Below are 21,312 nucleotides of genomic sequence, written 5' to 3' on the forward strand. Positions count from 1 at the left end.
CCGTGGGGTACCGCCTTGCGAGTGGAAGAAAATCTGGTGATGACTCCAAGTCTCCAAGAAATGTTCTCTCCGCAACTCACCAGACCGAGAGGAGAGAGTCATCAAATAGTCCAATTCACCACGAAGCGTGTGAAAGGTGTCAGACCAAATATCTGGTGATGACTCCAAGTCTCCAAGAAATGTTCTCTCCGCAACTCACCAGACCGAGAGGAGAGAGTCATCAAATAGTCCAATTCACCACGAAGCGTGTGAAAGGTGTCAGACCAAATATCTGCCAAAATCTGATGAGTGGAAGAAGATTCTCCTCCAAGAGTGTGGTGACATCTAGCCCTCCAAATGCACCTGCCAGGAATAGCGCCTATGTGTTATGTGCACAGTGTGTATCTACCGTGTGCTACACGCACACAAGACTAGCTTCGAGGTTTGGAGAAGCTTGGAGCTAGGTAGGCTGATTGGCGAGCTGAGTTAGGGATAGACTAACGGGCGAGCACCCAAGTATGGACGGGCGGGCGCCCAAGTGTGGATGCCGGATGACCGGCCAAGAGCCTATAAAAGGGTGGCCAAGGTTAGTCATTAGCCATATAGAGTCTCGCGTGATTTGTGAGAGCTCTATGGTCTAGAGCCTGGATCTAGTGCAGACGTGCACCAGCTTTACGCAGCCGAGGCCGGCAGCAATCTCGAGGCCCACGCGGGTAGCTTCGTGGCGTATGGGGCGTCGCGAGGTAGAGATTGGTCGGTACGTCAACCTAGTTAGCTCAGCTCATGGCTCGGTGGGGACAGCCAAGACTATGGGCTTGTCCACGGCTGTCATGGTTGGGAGGTGAGTCAGGCCTGCACCCACTTCTTGTTTATTTGTTTGTTTGCAGGTTTCAAGTCTCGAACCAGGAGCGTTCTACGAGGAGATCCAGTGGGGATTTGAGAGTGGTATCAGAGCGTGCCTCGTGAACGAGCAAGTCGGTAGGTAGAGAAGATGAGGTCGAAGAGAGGTATGTGTTCAAGAAGCTTGCTGTTTTGTTTATGCATGCTGCTGTTTTTTCAGATAGTATGTGCTTTTTCATCAAAGAACCCGTGATGAGGGTGTAGGTGGTTTGGTAGGGTTGTTTTGCTTTGCAAGAAGAAGGCTGAAGATGTTTGTGTAGTCGCATGAACAAGTCGTGAGAGAAAACAGAAAAAAGCATGTTTGCTTTTGGTTCAACGAGAGAGAGAGAAAGAAAGAAAGAAAGAAAGATTTTATTAACGTCTTCCAAAAGACCGAACTCGGCCTATGAGACAAATCAGTGTACCTGTGTGGGGTATCCTCTGTCATCCCAACAAAATGAAAAAGTACTGAACTAAAAAAGCTGAATCTGGGTGTGCAATAAGTACAATGAGAGAGAGCGCGAGATGGGGAACGTTGGCGGTGCTGGTCGAGTATTGGTGGCTGGGTACAGTTGTACTACCGGCTGTTGGAGGCGCACGCATGAAGTCGGCCAGGCCTACGTAGGCAGTCGGCCAAACCTACGCAGGGAGGCGCCTAGGCCAGGTTGGCAGGCGCCCAGGCCTACGCCGGCTTGTGGCCAGGCCTATGCAGGGCTGGCGCAGATAGCTGCGCGCATACTTGCATGAAGTGGCGCTGGCAGAAAAGCAGGCGACGAGAGCAAGGTGGCGACGGTAGCATACAGTGGCATCGCTAAATCCAGGAGGAAAAAAAAAACCAGAAAAAGCATTCACGCCAAATTATTTGCTTTCGTTTTTTCTTTTATAGATTAAACGTTTTTTTAAAAAGATTTTAAAGGTCCCTAAGGTTTAAAGGTGTTTTATTTTATTTTAAGAAAACAGAATATATATATATATATATATATATAAAAACACAAAAGCAAAAGCTCAAGTTGCTTTTGGGGAAGGTTATATAAACCCCTTAAGTGGGCTTCTTGCCACACATCTCTCAAGTTTTCAAGCTCTCAAGCTCTCAAGTTCTCTCGCACTATTCTGTGGAAGATCGAATTTTCTCTCCACTTGCCCTCTTCAAGATGTCGACCCAAGAATGAGAGTTGGAGCCCCTTGTTGAACGCGAAGGCTTGCCGGCTATACGGAAGATACCGATGCCGATCTTTTTGACGATTATGTGTCAAAATTTGATTTCCAAGAGTTCAAAGTAGCTCCCGAAGCTTCTTCTTTGGAACGTCAGGCACAAATTGCCGCGTAGATGCAGGCGTTGCAGAACTCCAACTCTCTTTTGACCACTACTCTATCTACTCTTTCAGGTATGGATACCTTGGCCTCTGCTTTAGGCCCCAACATTACTCTGGAACAGTTCGGGGGCGAGCATAAGCTGCGTACCAAGGAGATCGTGGACACTTGGCTACATAAGTGGCAGGTCCATTTTCAGTTTCATCCATATGATGATGGAAAAAAGATCCAGTTAGCAGCAGGTTTCCTCTCAGGCAAAGCTTTGCTTTGGTAGAAAGAACTCAACCCTAAGCCAACAACTTGGGCACAATTTGAAGACGTCTTCAAGAAGGAATTCCTCAAGAAAGAGGATGATTATGATGTTGTTGCCCAGTTTACAGCTTTGATCATGACCTCGCAGCACCTCACTTATGAGGTCTACCTCCAGAAGTTTAGGGACTTGCAGATGAAAGCTACAAAGATAGATCCCACTACTCTCTTGGGGTTCTTCGTAGCTGGTTTACCAGACTCATACCGTTTAGAGGTTAAAAATAACAAATGCAAAACATCGGACGAAGCCATTCATTCAACTCGTATCTATGATGATACAATGGTCTCTTCCAAGTCTAAACTCGTTACCGAGCAGGGGAACAAGCATAAAAAAAAGAAAGTTTTCTGTACCTATGGCTAACATGACTGAAGGAAAGTCTTCGGACCAACCTTTGAAGAATTCAAGTTCGACACCAGCAAAAAAGAAACGTCTCCTTAGAGCTTTGAAGCTTAAGAAGGAGGGACGACGTTTCATCTGCGAAGAAAAAGGACACATGCGTAATGAGTGCCCGAAGCAAAAGGGTGCAAAGACCAATGCAGGATCCAAGCCAAAGGCAGCTAATCAGCTGTCTTTGACAGGTACGTCAGTTACTGTACTTTCTCGCCCTAGTACATGTTCTGATTTTCTGTTCAACTCTAAAGTTTTTGGCTTGCATGATCCTCTCCGAGTTTATGGAGAAGTGAATGGCCATAGAATCCACATTCTTCTAGACCCTCGAAGCTCACACAACTTTGTTAACTACAAACTTGTGCAGAAATTGAGTCTTGATATATCACCCAGCGATCATATCTATGAGGTACACCTACCTGCGGGTCGACAAGTATGGGATCGAAAGGTGGAGATGCTACCAATCCAGATTCAAGACTACAAAGATACTCTGGAATGCTATATTATGCAACTAGAACATGTAGACTTGTTATTAGGATTGAGTGGTTTAAGACTCTTCAAGTCCAGATAGATTGGTCTAGTCATACTTTTTCTTTTCAGCATAGGGACACCCACTATAGTATTTTAGGTGATTGTATACATTCCTCTCAAGGACCTCTTGTAAATACAGTTGATTTTGGAAATATAATGGCTTCTTCTTTGTATACCGCTTTCAATTGTGTATTGATTCCACTTTCTTCATTTCTCATACCTTCCATGGATGTGAATGAATTAAGTGTGTTTGAAAGCAAAGAATTACAGAAGATACTTGATTCGTTTGAAGATGTATTTCCTGAGGAATTGCCATCGGGTTTACCACCTGAAAGGGCAGTAGATCATCGTATTGACTTTATCCCTGGTGCTCATCCTGTCAGTATTTCACCTTACAAGATGAGCCAAGCTGAGGAAGATGAGTTGGCTAAAGAACTCGAAGATTATTTGAGGATGGGCCAGATCCGTCCAAGTAAATCACCTTGGGGTGCACCTGTGTTGCTTAGGAGGAAGAAGGACAACACCTAGAGAATGTGTAGCAGGAGCGAAATATTTCACGAAGATAGATTTACGTACTTGTTATCACCGGATACGTATTCATGAAAGGCATGTTGAAAGGGATGTTGGGATCTAATCCACGAATGAATTGATCCATCTTGGCCTGCTTAGATAGCCCTAACTATTGTGCTAAAGTGATAACCTTTTCGGAAAACAGGAATTGCTCGTTGAAGCTCACGCTCCCCCCCCCCGCTCGCGGTGCATCCTGCGCGCCCTCCCCCCCTTCCCGCCCACGCGTCTGCTCCTCCTCCAGCCTGCCCTCACGCAAGCTTCCCCCCCTCCTCCGCCTGGCTTTCTTGCGCGCCCCAGCGCACCCGCCCCCTGCTCCTCTCCTTCGCGTCCCCCCTCCCTTCATCAGCGCCCCGCCCCCCCTCTGCCAGCCGTCGCCCTCTCTTCCCCCCCCACCCCCCCCCTCGGTTTTTTTTTTTTTGTCTTCGCCGCCTTATCCCCCCCTCCCCTTCTTTCTGTTTTTTCGTCCCCTGGGGTTTTTTTTTTTGCCTTCCGCCTTCCCCCTCCGCCCTTTGTGTGCAGCTCGGTTCTTGCAGGACTCTCCGCATTCGCTCCGCCTTCGACATAGCTTCAGACTCTGGTGGAGACTCCTCGCGCCCCACCTCAGAGGGACTCTCCCGCAGCCCCCTCGCCCGCCCTTGAGGATACCCCCATCAGGCTTTCTCTTTCGCCAGAAGAGGAAGCAAGCCTCGTCGCAGAGGTGGAACGCCTCTAGGCACATTCCACCATCTGCCGTATACTCGCCCCAGCAGAGGGGAGATCCGGGATCTTCTCCAGGCCCGCCTTCTTGCAGATGTGGGCAAGATCCTGGACGTTCAGCTACTAGGCCGTGGACACTACCAGATCGAGTTCGAGACAGCCCAGAGCGTGGCCAAGGTCCTAGCCAGGAGTCGCCTTGACATCAGGGGCGCTCGGGCATTCTTCAGACCTTGGCAGCATGGCTTTGACCCAACAGCGGCCGAGCAGGGAGAGCGCCTTATCAAGGTTACAGTTTGCTTCCCTGGGCTCCGCCGTGAGTACCTTCCGCTCCTTTCTAGGCTAGGAGCATTGGTGGGTTTGGTGCTTGAGGTTAGCCCCACAGCAGCTTCAGTGGTGGCCAGAGCAGCTGGACTACCTTCGGTCAGAGTTTTGGTTCCTGACATCTCCTCCCTTCCGAAGGTCATTCAGCTACCTAGGATAGGGGGGATGGATTGATCAGAGAGTGGAGTTTTCGGGGCTCCTGAACCAGTGCTTTATCTGCAGGCAGGTCGGCCACCGGGCCAAGGCCTGCCCTTGCAGGAGACCCTGACCTTCACCGCAGCAGCAGGCCCCCAATGGCCCGCCCACAGATGCGGCTCGGCAGGCAGCCTTCGGGACACTTGCTCAGCCCATAAAGACCTCGGAGTGGCAGCGTGGACAAGGGCGCCGTCGAGGGAGAGAGCCCCAGCAGCACGCCCAGATACCGATGCAGCAGCAGCCAGAGTCTCAGCATCACTGGGTTCCCGTGAGGAACAGCTTTGCTCCCCTTCAGGAGGAGACCCCAGCGCCGACTGAGGACTAGGAGATGCCAGCACCCCCTCCTTCGCCCCCACCCCCCCCTCCCCCCCTCCCTCTCGCATCGCTTCCACCTTCGCCTCCTCCCGTCCTCCCCGCTCCGGTTTTGGCAGCGGCTCCTTCTCCACCCCCTTCTCCCCCCCCCTCCTCCCCCCCCACTCGCCTCAGCTCCCTGGGAGGCCCTGGCAGTTCCCTGGCGCTCACCTACAATCCGGTGGACACTGAGCACCGACCTTGCTCGAGCACCGCAGAGGAGACTTACCATGCCGATTCGGGCTTCACGGATATCCTCTATCCGCAGTCGGCTGAGTCGCCTCGACACTAGACAGCGCTCGGAGGCTTTTGATTATTCCTTCACACGGCTTTTTGGAGCGGAGGGTCCCCATGAGCCAGCACCCATCTGAGTTCATGTAGTGATACCTCCGGCCCGAGGGGAGGAGGCACTTGATTCAGCGGTGGCCTTCTCATTCCCTCTCTGTGGCCCTAGCGACCGGGAGTGGACGATGGATCTCGCTCTTAGCACTTTGAAGACTCAGGCAGTTGAGTTTTCTCACCATGTGAGCGATTTGGAGGTGACAGATGTGATAGGCCGACTATGGGAGTTGGCTCATTTTTTCCTTGATCTCGGGAGTGTGGATGCCTCCGGGATTCGACATTTGGTGGTTCGCATAGTGGCAGACTTAGCACGCGACCCTGGATATGTATGCATACACGAGGTTGCTCTGTCTGAGCGGGAGGCAGTCGCCATGGGACACAGCCACTGGCGCCTGATCCGAGATTCTTGCAGCACACCGGGTGGGCAGATTCGTAGCCGCTCGGATGGGGACTATTCTCCATCCAAGCCGCTGGCGAAGGCCCGCCGTACGGCTGAGATAGCATCCACCTCAGCAGGTCATCCATGAGGATCATCTCATGGAATGTATAGGGCCTTGGCGGCGCACACTATATACGTTACCGTGGTTGCTTGAGGCAGGAGCTTCAGAGATGCCTGGTTGGGGGCAGTATTGATATTTTGATGATGCAGGAACACCATTTGGGTGAGAGCAGGATCCGGAGATACGGTTCGGTGATGCCTGGTAGATGGGACACCTTTTGGTCTGTAGGGTTTGGCCCCTTGGGTGGGCAGGGAGGAGTATGTATGGTCATTGCGGATGTATGGCGGCAGACCATTGTGGATCACGGGATCATTGTGCCTGGTAGAGCACAATATGTCATTCTGAGGATGCATGATGAGCTCTTTGGCGTGCTCAATGTCTATGCGCCTAACCATGCTAGTGCCAGAGCATAGTTCTGGACCCAGGTTACGAATGCATTGCCAGAGGCCGCACATTGGTGTGTCGGGGGAGACTTCAACATGCTTGAGGACCCGGCCGATAGGGTGGGAGGCAGTCATGTCACAGTGCATGGCACGGAGCTTGCAGCTTGGGAGCGATTTTGCATGACACTGAGGATCACTGATGCATGGCAGCATGAGGCTTTCTCCCGCTCTCAGGACAGTCTTAGTTGCTCTCGGTCGGATCGCCGGCAAGGAGGGACTAATTTATCACGGATTGATCGCTTCTATGTGGGCGACAGGTTAGGGGAGCGAGGGGGCTCCGTTGGCATTCTCGCTGGCACCTCTTTTTCAGACCATGCGCCAGTTATTTTGACACTTGAGGAGAGGACACGGGAGACCAGCTTGCAGTTGAGGATCCCAGAGAGGATACTTACAGATCCTAGTCTCGCTGAGGACATTGAGAGGATATGGCATGATAGCCAGAGCTCTGACCAGGATGCAGTAGGCCAGTGTGCCCAGGGACTCATCGAGCTCAGCTCTTTTTTGCACGCTGCAGCCTTCACACGGCTGGGAGAGACGCGAGCGGGAGCGGCGGTTGAGACGTAGCCTTGCTTCGCTTCAGCGCCTTTAGGAGCAGCAGCCTACATGTGAGTGGGTGGCGTCCCAGACAGCTGAGCCAGGCACGCCAGGAGGTTAGAGAGGCAGAGGAGCAGAGACATGAGTTTTACTATCGTCTCGCCAGGCCTCTCAGTGGACGCAGCTTGGTGATAGAGTGACTTGGGAGTTTTTTGAGATTATTGGACCTCGCCATGCTCGAGCAGGAGTCCGCCAGCTCAGGAGGCAGGACGGATCGGTAGCCACTGAGCCCGGGGAGATCAGAGCCATTGCCACTGAGTTCTATAGAGACCTGCTTTCAGCGGAGCTAGCCACTGAGTCTCGGGATGCTTGCAGACAGATTGTGTGGGCCCATGTGCAGAGGAGGGTCACAGATCGTATGCATATGGGTGAGCCTCTTTCAGAGGTTGAGCTTGCTGTGGCCTTGAGAGTCCTTCCGCACCACAGTTGCCCTGGGAAGGACGGATTGACGCCTGCTTTTTTTATGCGATATTGGGACCTTTTGGGGCCAGGCCTCCGCAGGGGCTTTCAGTATGTTTTGGACACTGAGGTGATGCCACAGAGCTTTTCAGAGGGCTTGATCTTTCTTATCCCCAAGGGGGAGGGAGTATCAGATGATATTCGGCATTGGAGACCTATTACGATCCTCAATACTGTCTACAAGGTCTTAGCAAAGGCCTTGAGTTTGAGGATCCAGCCCTTCCTGGGGGAGTTGATTCATGCTACCCAGACAGGATTCGTCAAGGAGCGTAGTATCCTTGACAACATTTTCACCTTCTGGGAGGCGACGGGTCGAGCTAGATTTCTCGGTGAGGACCTGGTCGTGATGCTTCTCGATTTTGAGAAGGCATACGATCGAGTCGATTGGAGTTTCTTAGAGGGCACGATGTTTCGCCTGGGCTTTGAGCCAGTTTGGATTCGAGGAGTGGCGGCTCTATATTCCACAGCTCGTAGCCAAGTGCTGATGGCAGGAGGACGGGGGCCGAGTTTTGAGTTGACCAGATCAGTCCGTCAGGGGTGTCCTCATGCCTCGTTTCTTTTTCTCTTCTTTGTTGAGGCTATGAGCATGTATCTGACGGCAGAGGAGGTTGGTTTGAGAGGACTCCAGCTCCCAGTTAGGGGGGAGGACCTGCTCGATGCTGAGTTTGCTGATGACACGGGTTTATTTTTGCATGGCCAGGAGGCCAATCTTCAGAGGGCAGAGCAGTCGCTTCAGGTTTTTAGTGTAGCTTCGGGAGCATTGATCAATTGGCGCAAGACAGTGGCCTTTTGGATCAGTAGCGCTCCCACTCCGGCATAGAGCCCAGACCCGGGTTTTCGATGGATTCCTCCTGGCACAGCAGTGCGGTATTTGGGATGCCAGATTGGACTAGATTTGTCACCTGAGCAGCAGATTGCCCCGTTTCTTCTGAGCATTCGGAGGAAGCTTTTGTATTGGAGTACAGCTCGGCTATCCTTGGCTGGGAGGGTGGTGGTGGCGAATCAGGTGCTTTTAGCGACCATGTGGTACATCACGTCTTGGTGGATCTTCTCGAGCTCTTGCATCAGCCAGGTATAGAGGCTGATCAGGAACTTTCTTTGGTCTGGGTGAGACGGTCAGTCAGCCCGGGCTAAGGTCGCTTGGGCAGTTATTACACTTCCGCTGGCCTAGGGGGGCTTGGGCATTATAGATCCAGTTGATCAGAGTAGAACCTTATTGGGAAAGCTTATCGTTCGGGGGCTGCTTCCAGGCGCGCTGAGCCTTGGAAAGAGCTTCTTTTGCAGCGGCTGCAGGCTCGGGCTTCTCCAGCAGGGGGCATTTGGGCACCGGAGATATGATGGATCTTCATAGAGATGAGGAGGACAGGCCTTAGTAGAGGATGGGAGGACAGATTTGCCTTGAGCATCCTGCGAGCTTGGGAGTTGCTGAGACCGGGACTCTCTCAGAGACCTCCTTCTTGTGATGAGGAGTGGGCCAGACAGCCGCTCATCTGGAGCCCAGCGGTTCGCACAGAGCAAGGTCATATGCTGGGTTCTCGGCCTCGTCTAGCCTGGGGACCATTGGCGGCAGGCCCAGCACGTAGTTTTGGAGACTGGCAGGCCTTCTGCAGTCTCCCAGAGGAGATCCAGGTGGAGAGGCTGAGTCACTTCAGAGGGGGGCTGATTATGAGGGATGACATTCAGGAGGCACTCACAGAGGAGTGGTTCACGCCTCTCGAGCTAGTGGCCCCTCGGTGGATGGGAGCCTTTACACAATTGGAGATCCTGATTGCTGCCAGAGCTTGCACTGAGGATGGTAGATGCCTCTACTATGAGATCCAAGATGAGGGCAGACTTCAAAGAGTGGAGGTGGAGTCGCCTTTGGTTGCAGAGTGCATTTTTCAGAGGGTACGGGTAGTGGCCGCCGCTTCTCGGAAGTGGCATATTGACCTAGACCCTGCAGATGTGGACTCTGATTGGCGCATATGGGCTTATGCAGCGCGCCCCTTGGCCCGGCTCCAGTGGGACCCTGGCGAGTACGAGTGGCATGATCCTTATGCATCCCCCGAGGCCACAGAGATCACCTTTTTCCAGTATACTATTCGGTTGGGGCGACATATTTTGACGGCGAGGAGATTGGTCTCTCCAGTTGCATCGGAGCATTGGCGGCTACAGGGACTCTCACAGGAGTTCCTGGAGGATTTTTGGATCAGGCTCTGGGCTAGTTGACAGGCCCGCAGGATCTCGACTTTCCAGTGGGGCTGGTCGCCGACAGGGGCTCTGCAGTTGGCACCTGGCTTGTGTACAGCGGTCTTCCGGCGGCCTGCGGCCGATGCGGCCACCCTATGGAGACACAGAGACATTGCCTATGGGACTGTCGAGGTTGGTTGTCAAGGGCTATGCTCAACACCTTGGGGTCAACTTCGATGAGACCTTCACTCTGACCACTCGGATGACTACCATTCATACCGTTCTTGCTCTTACAAGACATTATCGATGGCCCATTTTCTAGATGAACATCAAGTTGGCCTTCCTGAATGGAGAGTTTACACAAGAAGTGTATGTTCATCACCCATTGGGATTTGAGATTCCAGGAAGACAAGACCAAGTGTATCGGCGGCTCAAGAAAGCCATGTACGGTCTGAAGCAAGCTCCCTGGGGCTTGGTAACAATGGGGCAAATTGATGAGTTATTTTAGAAGCTTTGTTGCCTGCATCGCTCTCATGCAGATTTCTTACAAGTTCTTATTCTGTGAGGATCCATTCAACCATGGATGCTTTGGAGCAAGAGTTTGAGATTCCAGATTTTGGCCTTTTGCATTACTTTCTTGGCTTTGAGATTTGGCAAACCCCTCAATAAATTTTCTTTTCTCAGCAGAAGTACACATAGGAGATTTTTGATAGGTTTTAGATGACTGAGTGTAGACCAGCATCTTCTCCTATGGATACTAGTGAGAAGCTTTTGCTTCTCGATGCTCCAAGGATTGATTTGGGATAGTATCGGGTTCTCATCAAATGTTTGGTATGGTTGACCTACTCGCCAAGAACACATCAAGGCCATGATTCTATTTGGGTTGTGGTAGATCGCTTGACAAAAATGACTAGATTTTTACCGACCCAGAAGACTATTACAGCTACGCAATTAGCACGACAGTTTATCGAGCAATTGTTTAGACTGTATGGGTTACCGTAGGACATAGTCAGTTACGAGTGATTTTTGGAAACTTGTTTTTAAGAAGTTCGAAACAACTTTGAATTTGAGTTCCTCAGATCATCCTCAATCCGATGGCCAGACAGAAAGAGTGAATCATATTTTGTAGGATATGCTTCGGGCATATGTATCCAAAAGACAGAGTTCATGGGAGGATTATCTTCCTATGTTAGAATTTGCAGATAACAGTACTAAGCATACGAGTACAGGTTTTAGTCCTTTCATGCTTATGTATGGTTTTCAACCTAGATCACCTATTACAGTAGGATTCTCAGGACTTCTGCATGATGCAGCACGTAATTTTTTGCAAGATATGCAAGAAATGTTACAAGTTGCGAAGGAATCTATTAGAAGTGCTCAAGACCGAGACAGATTTTATTCTAATAGACTTCGTTTACCCAGAGAGTTCTCTGAAGGAACGATGGTGTATTTGCGAGTTCTGAAAGATTCCGAGACTTTACGGACAGGTCGATCTCCGAAATTATCCCCTAGATACTGTGGACCATTTCGTATTACACGAAGGATTGGTTCAGTTACATATGAATTGGATTTGCCTTCTCATGTGAAAGTTCATCCTGTATTTCATGTCAGTAGACTTAAGGAAGTACTAGGTGGAACAGACTAGTTAGTTACTCCTCAAGAAATCATAGATGTCGAGGACATGACATTTGTTCCACACGAACCTGAAAAGATTCTTGGATTTCGTGAAAGAAGATTGCGTAATACGCTTATCACGGAATACAAGATCAAGTGGAAGGATCATGTTGAGGAGGACGCTACATGGGAGACATTGACTACTCTTCAGAGAGAGTACCCTGGCTTCTTAGTGAGCTCAGGAGTGAGCTCTTAGAGGAAGGGGAGTATGTCATGTGCACACTGTGTATCTACCGTGTGCTACACACACACAAGACTAGCTTCGAGGTTTGGGGAAGCTTGGAGCTAGGCAGGCTGATTGGCGAACTGAGTTAGGGATAGACTAACGGGCGGGCACCCAAGTATGGACGGGCAGGCGCCCAAGTGTGGACTGTTGAAATTTGAGCATAATGATGAGCTATGGTGGATCAAACACTAGAATCAACATAATTAACAAAGTGATTAGCAAATGATTAAGACGTAATTAGTGAATAATTAGCACATAGATTAATGTAGGCATGGATACTCAAAAACCAGCAAATTCTCATTAGGACTATGCCTCAATTTATAGAGTTTACATCAAGCATCTAATCCCATTGATTTCTCCATGATTCACTCCCAGAATATCTCCACCTTTTGCCTGATTCTCTCCACCTCTTCTCTTTTCCTTGAATATCTCCCAGAATATCTTCACACTCCTAAATTTCCTCATGCTACCCTTTATTCTCTCCCAGTAGATTCTTCTAACCTTTTCACAGGTTCTTTCACAATTACATCTCCTCTTTTACAGCCTCTAACCAAGGGCTTGTTCCCACACACACCCTATTCACTTGTATATTTCAATACCTCCCCTCAAGTGAATAATCCTAGAACACCTAGACCCTATACCAAGTTTGCCTCCCCTTACTTGATAGTCCGCGACCAGTGTCTACTCCTCCCCTCAAGTTATCTCAGCACACCTGGACCCTGTATCAAGTTTCTTTCTTACTTGACAGTCCGCGACCAGTGCCTCAAGTCCCTAAACTCCATAGTCCTTGACACTCTCTCTCTCTATGTGTCCAAGGCTACTATAAGTGCCTGCGACCTTGACTAAAGTGCTCACACATACATCTACCACGTGGCCTACATCATCGGTGGCTCAGAGGTGGTTCTACTTTATTGGGGCAGGTTACATTGGGTTGTGGGGTCTCTCTCTCTCTCTCTCTCTCTCTCTCTCTCTCTCTCTCTCTCAGAGATTTTCACATGGCTCCTCACTCTTTGGAGCCTCACATCTTCTCTTGTCTTTAGTCTTCTTGTCGTGGCAGCATCTCTCCACGCGTCCGTCTCTTCTTTCAGTCTTCTCGGGGCAGCTTCTCTTCTCGTGGCAGCTTCTCTTCTCGTGTCCATGTCTTCCTTCAGATCTTCTTCTCGGTGTGGATCCTCTTCTTGGGAAGAGATATTCTTCTTCTTTCATGGCTGGGGCCATGAGCTCGTCCGTCAGGTCATTTTGCTCCATGTGAGCAACATGTTTCAATGTTTTGCTGACAGTTCCTTTGGGCTTTTTATGTTCATTTTGTATCATCATGCAATGCAAACCCAAATTTATGCGGGAGGTCTTACCTCTTGCCTTAATCTGGACAAGGGCAGTGTCTGTTCCCATTTTTACACTGATGCAATGTGCCCAATACATAATGCGTATAGCATTCATTCTCATGCACATTCCGAATGCAGCTCTGGCTGTGAAAAATCTTGAATTTGAGTGAGATTTACAGGCATTAACCAAGGGTTAAATGCAAAATGATGATTTTCACAAATTTATCAGCACAATTTTCCCAGAAATTACATTAAATTAAGGGTAACCAATTTGTACGGGATGGTTGGAGTATCAAACCAGCTCCGATTTGAAATCTGAAGTTATAGGGATCTGTATCAGATACCTAATGGTTAATTTGAATCCTCAATTGCACCAAAGTACAGTGATTAGCACTGATTAATCACTGATTAGCAAATTAATGCTCTGTTTTGTGTGCAGAAAACAGAGTATGCGGGGAGTCCAGATTTGGTACCTTCCACTTCAAATGAGCTCAAATGCTTTCAAAGGCATCAATAGCAATGAGTCTAGTAGAGGATTAAGCCAAGAAACACAAGATTTGACCAAATAATGAAAGCTTAATCTCTGTTTTACCAAAGTCACCTGCAGATTTGATGAAGAGCTTTGATCTCAATGTAGACTTGATGAAATTGATTTCTGTCTTCACCAGCTTGTAGAGCATGCTTGATTACCCCTTGGGCTAAGAGGAATTAGAAACATTTGAACTGAGCTTGAAGAAATCTCCATTCTGCTTCAGAAAAACGGCGCCCCTTCATCTGCGAAAATCAGCGCTGATTCGTGGCGGTTTGCTGCGTTTTTTGCATAGGCTTGAAGCCAAGGATGTTAGCTAGCTAGTGGTAAAAGCTTTTGCCCTAATTTGATGTGTGCAAGATGCTAGAGATCCTCCACTGGCTGGGGGTGAAGGGGAGAAGTGAAAACTCACTAAAAATTTGATTTTTTGCTAATTACCTACTAATCCTAATTAATTAACTAATGGGCTCATAAACCTGGTTGATTCTAGGCATGGCTCTGATGCCATGTTGAAATTTGAGCATAATGATGAGCTATGGTGGATCAAACACTAGAATCAACATAATTAACAAAGTGATTAGCAAATGATTAAGACGTAATTAGTGAATAATTAGCACATAGATTAATGTAGGCATGGATACTCAAAAACCAGCAAATTCTCATTAGGGCTATGCCTCAATTTATAGAGTTTACATCAAGCATCTAATCCCATTGATTTCTCCATGATTCACTCCCGGAATATCTCCACCTTTTGCCTGATTCTCTCCACCTCTTCTCTTTTCCCTGAATATCTCCCAGAATATCTCCACACTCCTAAATTCCCTCATGCTACCCTTTATTCTCTCCCAGTAGATTCTTCTAATCTTTTCACAGGTTCTTTCACAATTACATCTCCTCTTTTACAGCCTCTAACCAAGGGCTTGTTCCCACACACACTCTATTTACTTGTATATTTCAACATGGACGCCCGATGACCGGCCAAGAGCCTATAAAAGGGTGGCCAAGGTTAGTTATTAGTCATATAGAGTCTCGCGTGATTTGCGAGAGCTCTATAGTCTGGAGCCTGGACCTAGTGTGCAGACGTGTACCTGCTTTACGCAGCCGAGGCCGGCAGCAATCTCGAGGCCCGCGCGGTAGCTTCGTGGCGGTATGGGACGTTGCGAGGTAGAGATTGGTCGGTACGTCAACCTAGTTAGCTCAGCTCGTGGCTCGGTGGGGACAGCCAAGACTGTGGGCTTGCCCACGGCTGTCATGGTTGGGAGGTGAGTCAGGCCTGCACCCCCTTTTTATTTATTTGTTTGTTTGCAGGTTTCGAGTCTCGAACCAGGAGCGTTCTACGAGGAGATCCAGTGGGGATTTGACACTATGATACTAAAGTCTAAAGGTCTCTGAGCGAATCGATGATTCCTGAAAATGCAGAACATGACAAGGGATATTAGAAAAATGCATGTGAGCAGAGATCCCATGTTTGATGTGGAAAATTAAATCATCCTGAGCAGCCTCGTATCGAAGATGCCAGCCTACCAAATTAGGCTGCAACCAGCAAAATTCATCCCAAGTAATGTAACCGAGGTCCGGAGAAACCTGTCGGAGAAGCTGAGAAACAGCTGTCCACACCATCTGAGAGGACTGACATGACCAAAGGCAAGGATGAGGAGTCTCTAGGATCCCATCTGAGCAAATTGAGGAATACCCATCTGCACTAGCCAACTCCCCACCGGTAGACCAGCATGTGCCAACATCCACATAAAGTAAGCTGTCCTGTGTGGTCTCCATGAATCCCAAAGCTGCCTCCAAATCTCTCCAAGAAAGCCGGAGAAATCCCCTCTGCATGCCAAGGAGGGGCTCTAAAAAGCCATTATTATAACATGGAGCTTATTTGAAGCTCAAATTTCCAGGAGCTTGTACTGTCTTGAGTGCATTTCTCTATGTGTACATATGTGTTGGTTATGATGTGCAGATGTACTCCATGATCTAGCTTCCATTTCTTTCAACATAGCTTTTAGAGGCCATTCTAGATGCAAATGTGGCCATGTCAGCTCATGCACACAAGTTTCTTAGTTAGTTGCTTGCTGGAAAAAGCTGCTATGTGAACAAGTTCAAAACTGTTTTAAGAGTCTGCACATAAGTCTGTTTTTAGTTCTGTGGACACTGGTAGTTAGGTCACACTTATTAGGAGAGCTATTTGTGCTCGAGAGGTAAAATCTCATTGAAAGGAATTAAGGTAAAGCTCTATACAAGGCAGCACTGGGTTATGACAGTCTAGCCAGGACTTGGGAGTTCCTCATATGTAAAAAAGGTTCATAACTACTTACATATTGTTTAGGTGAGAACTTTAATCTTAAGTGCATGTGAAACACAGTTCCCATCCTAGTTGTCTCATGTTATCTCAGATGTTTGCACATAAAGAATTTGTTCTCTGGTAGAGACTTTGGGAAGATAACTACTGGATTGTTCTATAATCTCATCCAGATTTTTGGTCAAATACAGGTATGGTGATATATTGGATGAACTGCGGGCTGATACCGAGAGCCATGGAGGCCCTCCTGATTGCATTGTAAGTATGTAAAACGTTGTGTGCATTCTTTTCTTAGAGCAAAATAACGTAGTTTTTGAATCATCTAGTAGTAGAATCCAACGAGCCTACTCGACAAAGTAAAATCCTACATATTTGGGGTCTTTCTCATCGATGTTTGTATTTGGTTGCCACTACAGCTGCTTTGCAGGCTCCGAGAGCTTTGCTTAAGAGAATGTGGTTTCAGGGACATCTTCAAAAGGGTCAAGGTATACATGAATGTTATTACAACTTAACAACCAAGTAGTTATTTTTTTAAATGAATGCTCTCCTAAAAATCCATGCTGCACCTGCCATTCATAGGATGAAGAAAACGCAAAAGCTATTGGCCTTCTTAGTAATGTTATCAATCTTGCGGATAGCATTGAGGACGACGGAGAACGCTTGGAACACCTGCTTAAAGGCATTTTCGCAGGAAATACTTTTGATCTAGGTGTAACACAGGTTTGATTTTAGCTTCGTGATGCTTGTGAATAAATAAACACATATAGGGACTACAGACACAAGTACATGCAGACACACGTCATGTACATGTACATGCAGAAACATGCACATGCATACACACATGAACATTTGTATAGATGTGCATGTTGTTTGAATGTATGTTTTAAGTTTTTTCAAAACTCATACATGTGAAATTTGTGGTGTATGGTTTTGAAAGCTTGCAGAACAATTTGCTAGTGGTGGCATGTCCTTCTTAAGAAGCTATGAGAAGCTGCTTTCCCGACCTTGGGTGATTGATGATCTTGAGCAATTCAAGTTACGGTGGTTGCGGAAGTCATGGAAAAAGGCAGGTTTTTTCTTCTATTCCTGCAAAATTTATCATTCGAATTGCAGATCTGATCAGTTGGATTCATATAGCTAATATATGAGATATGTATCTCTTAAAAAAGAAGAAGAAAAAGAGCTCAACAATGAAACAGTTGCTTGTTCATGCAGGCCGTGATTTTTGTGGACAATACTGGATCAGATGTGGTACTTGGAATATTGCCATTTGCAAGGGAGCTTCTTCGACGAGGTACAAAGGTCTGGATCACATATATAGACTTTGCATGACCACAAATTCTCTCACTAAATGATGTTATTAACATAACCTTGGTACTTGCCCCTTATTGTGTCAGAGTCTAGTGGAAGTGATTTGAATAAACACAATTACATGAACCCAAACATGGACGTGGGCAAGTGAATGTGTGTGTGTGCTTTTGTACTCTTAAAGGTGTAGCACACCTAAACATGAGCCGACTATGGATGGCTGTTAGCCCACAGTTGACACCCTAGAGTGACCACCTATGCTGAAGCCCTTGCATGTAACCTATAGCTGCCTACAAGCGCTAGGCGACCACATAGCTGCCCTCTGGTACCTACCCAGTCTGTTTATGTGAGGCTACTAGTAATCTGACATGAGTCGGCCATATAGGCAATTTCCAATAATCTAGCTTCATTTGTATTTCTTGCATTATCCATTTAGTAGCATCCCGGTGAGAGACATTCCAACCCGAAAGTGTTTGACAATTTCAGTGGGTGGGATAATTTGCCCAGGCCAGAAAATACTGTGCTAGTCTTCTTCCTTTAAAGGCAACAAATTTGATTTCTTGAAGTTTATAGACAGCCCTGCAACCTCACCAAATAACTTCAAAGCCTCTCCAGAGCCTGCATAAGTATACATAGATCATTGTGGTTATTTTTTGGGAAAAAGAAAGGGTCATGAGCATAAGCCTGAGCATAACAAGGCACTCAAGGGGCATCCCTGCATGACTGATTTTCCCAACTGCTAGGGAGAGGACAATCCTTTTCCTAGAATACATCTTGCCGTGTACTCTCTTTATATAGCCAGTAAATGAGATTACACATTTTTTCTTCAAATCCAAGTTTTGTCATTACTACTCCAATATAATCCCAGTGAACAGTATCAAAAGCTTTGGTCACATCTATTTGCAATAACAATACATCCTGCTCTATTTCGTACATTCTATCCCCACATGTACATTGCAAATATTGTTTGTGATTTGTCTTCTGGAGACAAAACCATATTGTGCCGGATGAAGACCCCTATTCAATATGTTTCTGATTCTACGGGTGATCATTTTAGTAATCAATTTGTGGACTATCGTCATCAATGTAATAGGTTGCCAATCTACAATATTTTGACATATTGTTTTTTTGGCACCAACTTAACCAAACCCCCTTGCCATGAGGATGGCAGAGTTCCGTGTAACCATGATTGATTGATCATAAGCAAGAGAGGTTGTTTAACTATATCTCAGAATTGCAGAAAGAATTCAATAGTTAAGCCATCCCATCGCGGGGATGGGATGGCTTAACAGTAGATCCCAAAACTGCAGAAAGAATTCAACAATTAAGCCATCCCATCCCGGGGATTTCCGTTTGCCTAAAGTTTTTACTGCATTATCAAGCTCCAATTCCAGAAAAGGAAGTTCAAGGTCATGTGCTTCTTGTGCATCCATAATTCTCATCACATGAGAATGTAGGTCAACACGAGCACTAGAAGCTCTGTATGTTAATGGCGTAGGTGTTGCAAAAGCATGTTGGAAATGAGTCATACATTCATGTTTTAATTGCATGATACTATGTGTCCATTCACCATTTGTCTTTTGTAGTCATGAAATGCATTGCTTTTGCCTTGATGTATGCAAGCTTTTGAAGAAAGCTTTTTAGGAACATCCCTTATCCAATAATGGTTTTTGTCATGATCGGATCTATCATTTTCCAACTTTCTTTGATCAATTCTTTCTAGCTCATGCGTAGCATAATGCATTCTTTCTTCTTGTTGAGGGATAACATACAAATATGGATGAGTTCTTCAAGAGCGCGCGCGCGCGCACACACACACAACACACACACACACACACACACACACGCACGCACATTTTTTTAGTGAAAGCATTGTCTCATTAGAAGAATCAATGTACATTCATAGTTGTCCCAGAGTGGGGTAGCTACTACTTAGTTCAGAAACACTGGGAAAGCACTTCTAGTTGCTGAAAGGAAAGGTCTCTCAGTTCATGAGAATCTTGGAGGGATTGTAAAAGGGCTCTCCAGAAGTAAGCAAAGAGTTAAAAGGAATCTCTAGAGAAGAGCAATTGATTATGAGCATGGTAGATAGTCCACAATGCCGAGAATCTAGTCTAGTCAAGGAAGTTTGTATAAGTTGGTAGTGGAGGAGAAAGACAACCAAAAAGCCAAACCATTCGCTCGAAATGCTTCCTAGGAAAACGAGCCTGGAGTTGTCCTGACCAGTCATCCAGAAAACCTTGAGAGTGCAAGAAACACCAAAGAAGGTGAGGCATTGTCTCTCTACTGCATACAAGATGTAGTCGTAATATGCCTCCGTGCCAAAAGAGTTCCCACTGGGAATACCCTAACCACACATCTACATAGAAACAATCGTTGCTTGAGGGGTGATCTGCTCTTCCAAATTCTTTTAACTGCAGCTTTCCACTAAGCAAGAGATTTTGACATATGCTAGAGGCGATTTCCATGGTCCTCAATCCATGGGGGTGGTAAGAGAAACTTATAAGTTCCCACTGGGAATACCCTAACCACAAATCTCCATAGAAACAATCGTTGCTTGAGGGGCGATCTGCTCTTCGAATTTCTTTTCAATGCAACTTTTCACCAAGCAAGAGATTTTGACATATGCTAGAGGCGATTTCCATGGTCCTCAATCCATGGGGGTGGTAAGAGCAACTTATAAGCCTTGGCCGTAGACAATTGGTAAAAAGCACAAGAGTATATCCTGGAAGGTGTCTATCAAAACGCCAATCTCAGAGTCTCCCTGCCTCCTCAAGCATTGGGATTGGCTGAAAAGGTTGCATCATTTCTGAAATGGCTCTCTAGATTGGCCCGTGATGTATCCCCAAATTAAATTTCATGACGGCTTGTGGAAAAGTGAAAACATAACCATTTTCATCCACGATGTCACATATGTGATGAAATCATGAATCCCCGATGTAGACAGATTGTAGGCCTTTCTTGGATGAGACAAAGCAAGTGGTTGATCAAATAACGTGCTTCAATGAATACTTTGCAGGAACATTGAGTTAACCCAATTCGGAGGCCTACTGGACCATTATAGATGGCATAGGATAGCTTGCGAGTTTACAAAAAAAGCAGTCGCATATGGAGAGCCCGGAATATGGCTAGTGAAACACCCAAAGACCATTTCATCATAATTGATAATCTAATGCCCATATGCATATGTACGCATGTTAGTGCACATAACTCCCAACATTACGTGCCCATGGCTTCACCTGCTCTAAAAAATCAGGTAAAAGAGTGGCCTTCCTTATGAATATTAAGGACATTGAGCCCACCATACAATTTGGGCAAACATATGAGGTCTTGCCTCAACAAACGTAGCCCTTTTCTATCCGCTTGGGTTTTCCATAGGCATTCCATTGCTTTAGACATGAAATTGTCAATTTGTCTATGTGACCAAGGTAGTAGCGGAAGATAGAACTGCACATATGTCATTATAATTGACTACACTATCCACAATCACACATGTAGAGGCCACGTACATAATTTTGAATATTCAATTTTACAGTGCAATTTGCCCATCACCCATTGAGTCTCATCCTTCAAGGACAACTCCCAACCAATGGGGTAACCCAGATGCATGACAATCTCATTAGGTGGCAAGATCTGACGCGGCCACAACATCTGATGCCAGTCGTAAATTTTCAAAGGGAGGACTGTCACCATTTGATCCATCTCCATTTCTGGAGCCACTTCTATGGGATTGCCACTCCATAGAGCGGCCAGATTTGTGCCATGTTCACATGGGGCCAGGCTAGTTTCCCCATGTGAAAGGGTCAGTTTTATGGTGTCACATGGACGGGAGCCAGGCACAGCCTGCAGCCTGAATAAGCGCTTTTCTCTTTTAGAAACTCCACGCTTCAGCCAGCCTTGTCTTTCCAAAAGCA

At 47.0% G+C, this 21,312-nt stretch overlaps 1 protein-coding gene across 6 annotated transcripts in view; it reads left to right on the forward strand.

Moving 5' to 3' along the window:
• Positions 1-21,312, forward strand: part of LOC147640010 (damage-control phosphatase At2g17340-like) — an 86,990-nt gene that overhangs the window by 35,333 nt on the left and 30,345 nt on the right. For all 6 annotated transcript variants that reach the window (XR_015262289.1, XR_015262292.1, XM_086776266.1 and 3 more), the window contains exons 3-7: positions 16,282-16,348; positions 16,507-16,575; positions 16,670-16,810; positions 17,028-17,156; positions 17,306-17,392. Coding sequence is in view for 4 of the 6 variants with exons in the window: in XM_086776266.1 (XP_086632392.1) it covers positions 16,282-16,348; positions 16,507-16,575; positions 16,670-16,810; positions 17,028-17,156; positions 17,306-17,392 (493 nt within the window). In the remaining 2 variants the exon portion in view is untranslated. The remainder of the gene's footprint in view (positions 1-16,281; positions 16,349-16,506; positions 16,576-16,669; positions 16,811-17,027; positions 17,157-17,305; positions 17,393-21,312) is intronic.

The sequence above is a fragment of the Cibotium barometz genome, chromosome 3 (genome assembly GCF_041138505.1).
Source record: "Cibotium barometz isolate CiBa-2024 chromosome 3, ASM4113850v1, whole genome shotgun sequence".
NCBI lineage: Eukaryota > Viridiplantae > Streptophyta > Polypodiopsida > Cyatheales > Cibotiaceae > Cibotium > Cibotium barometz.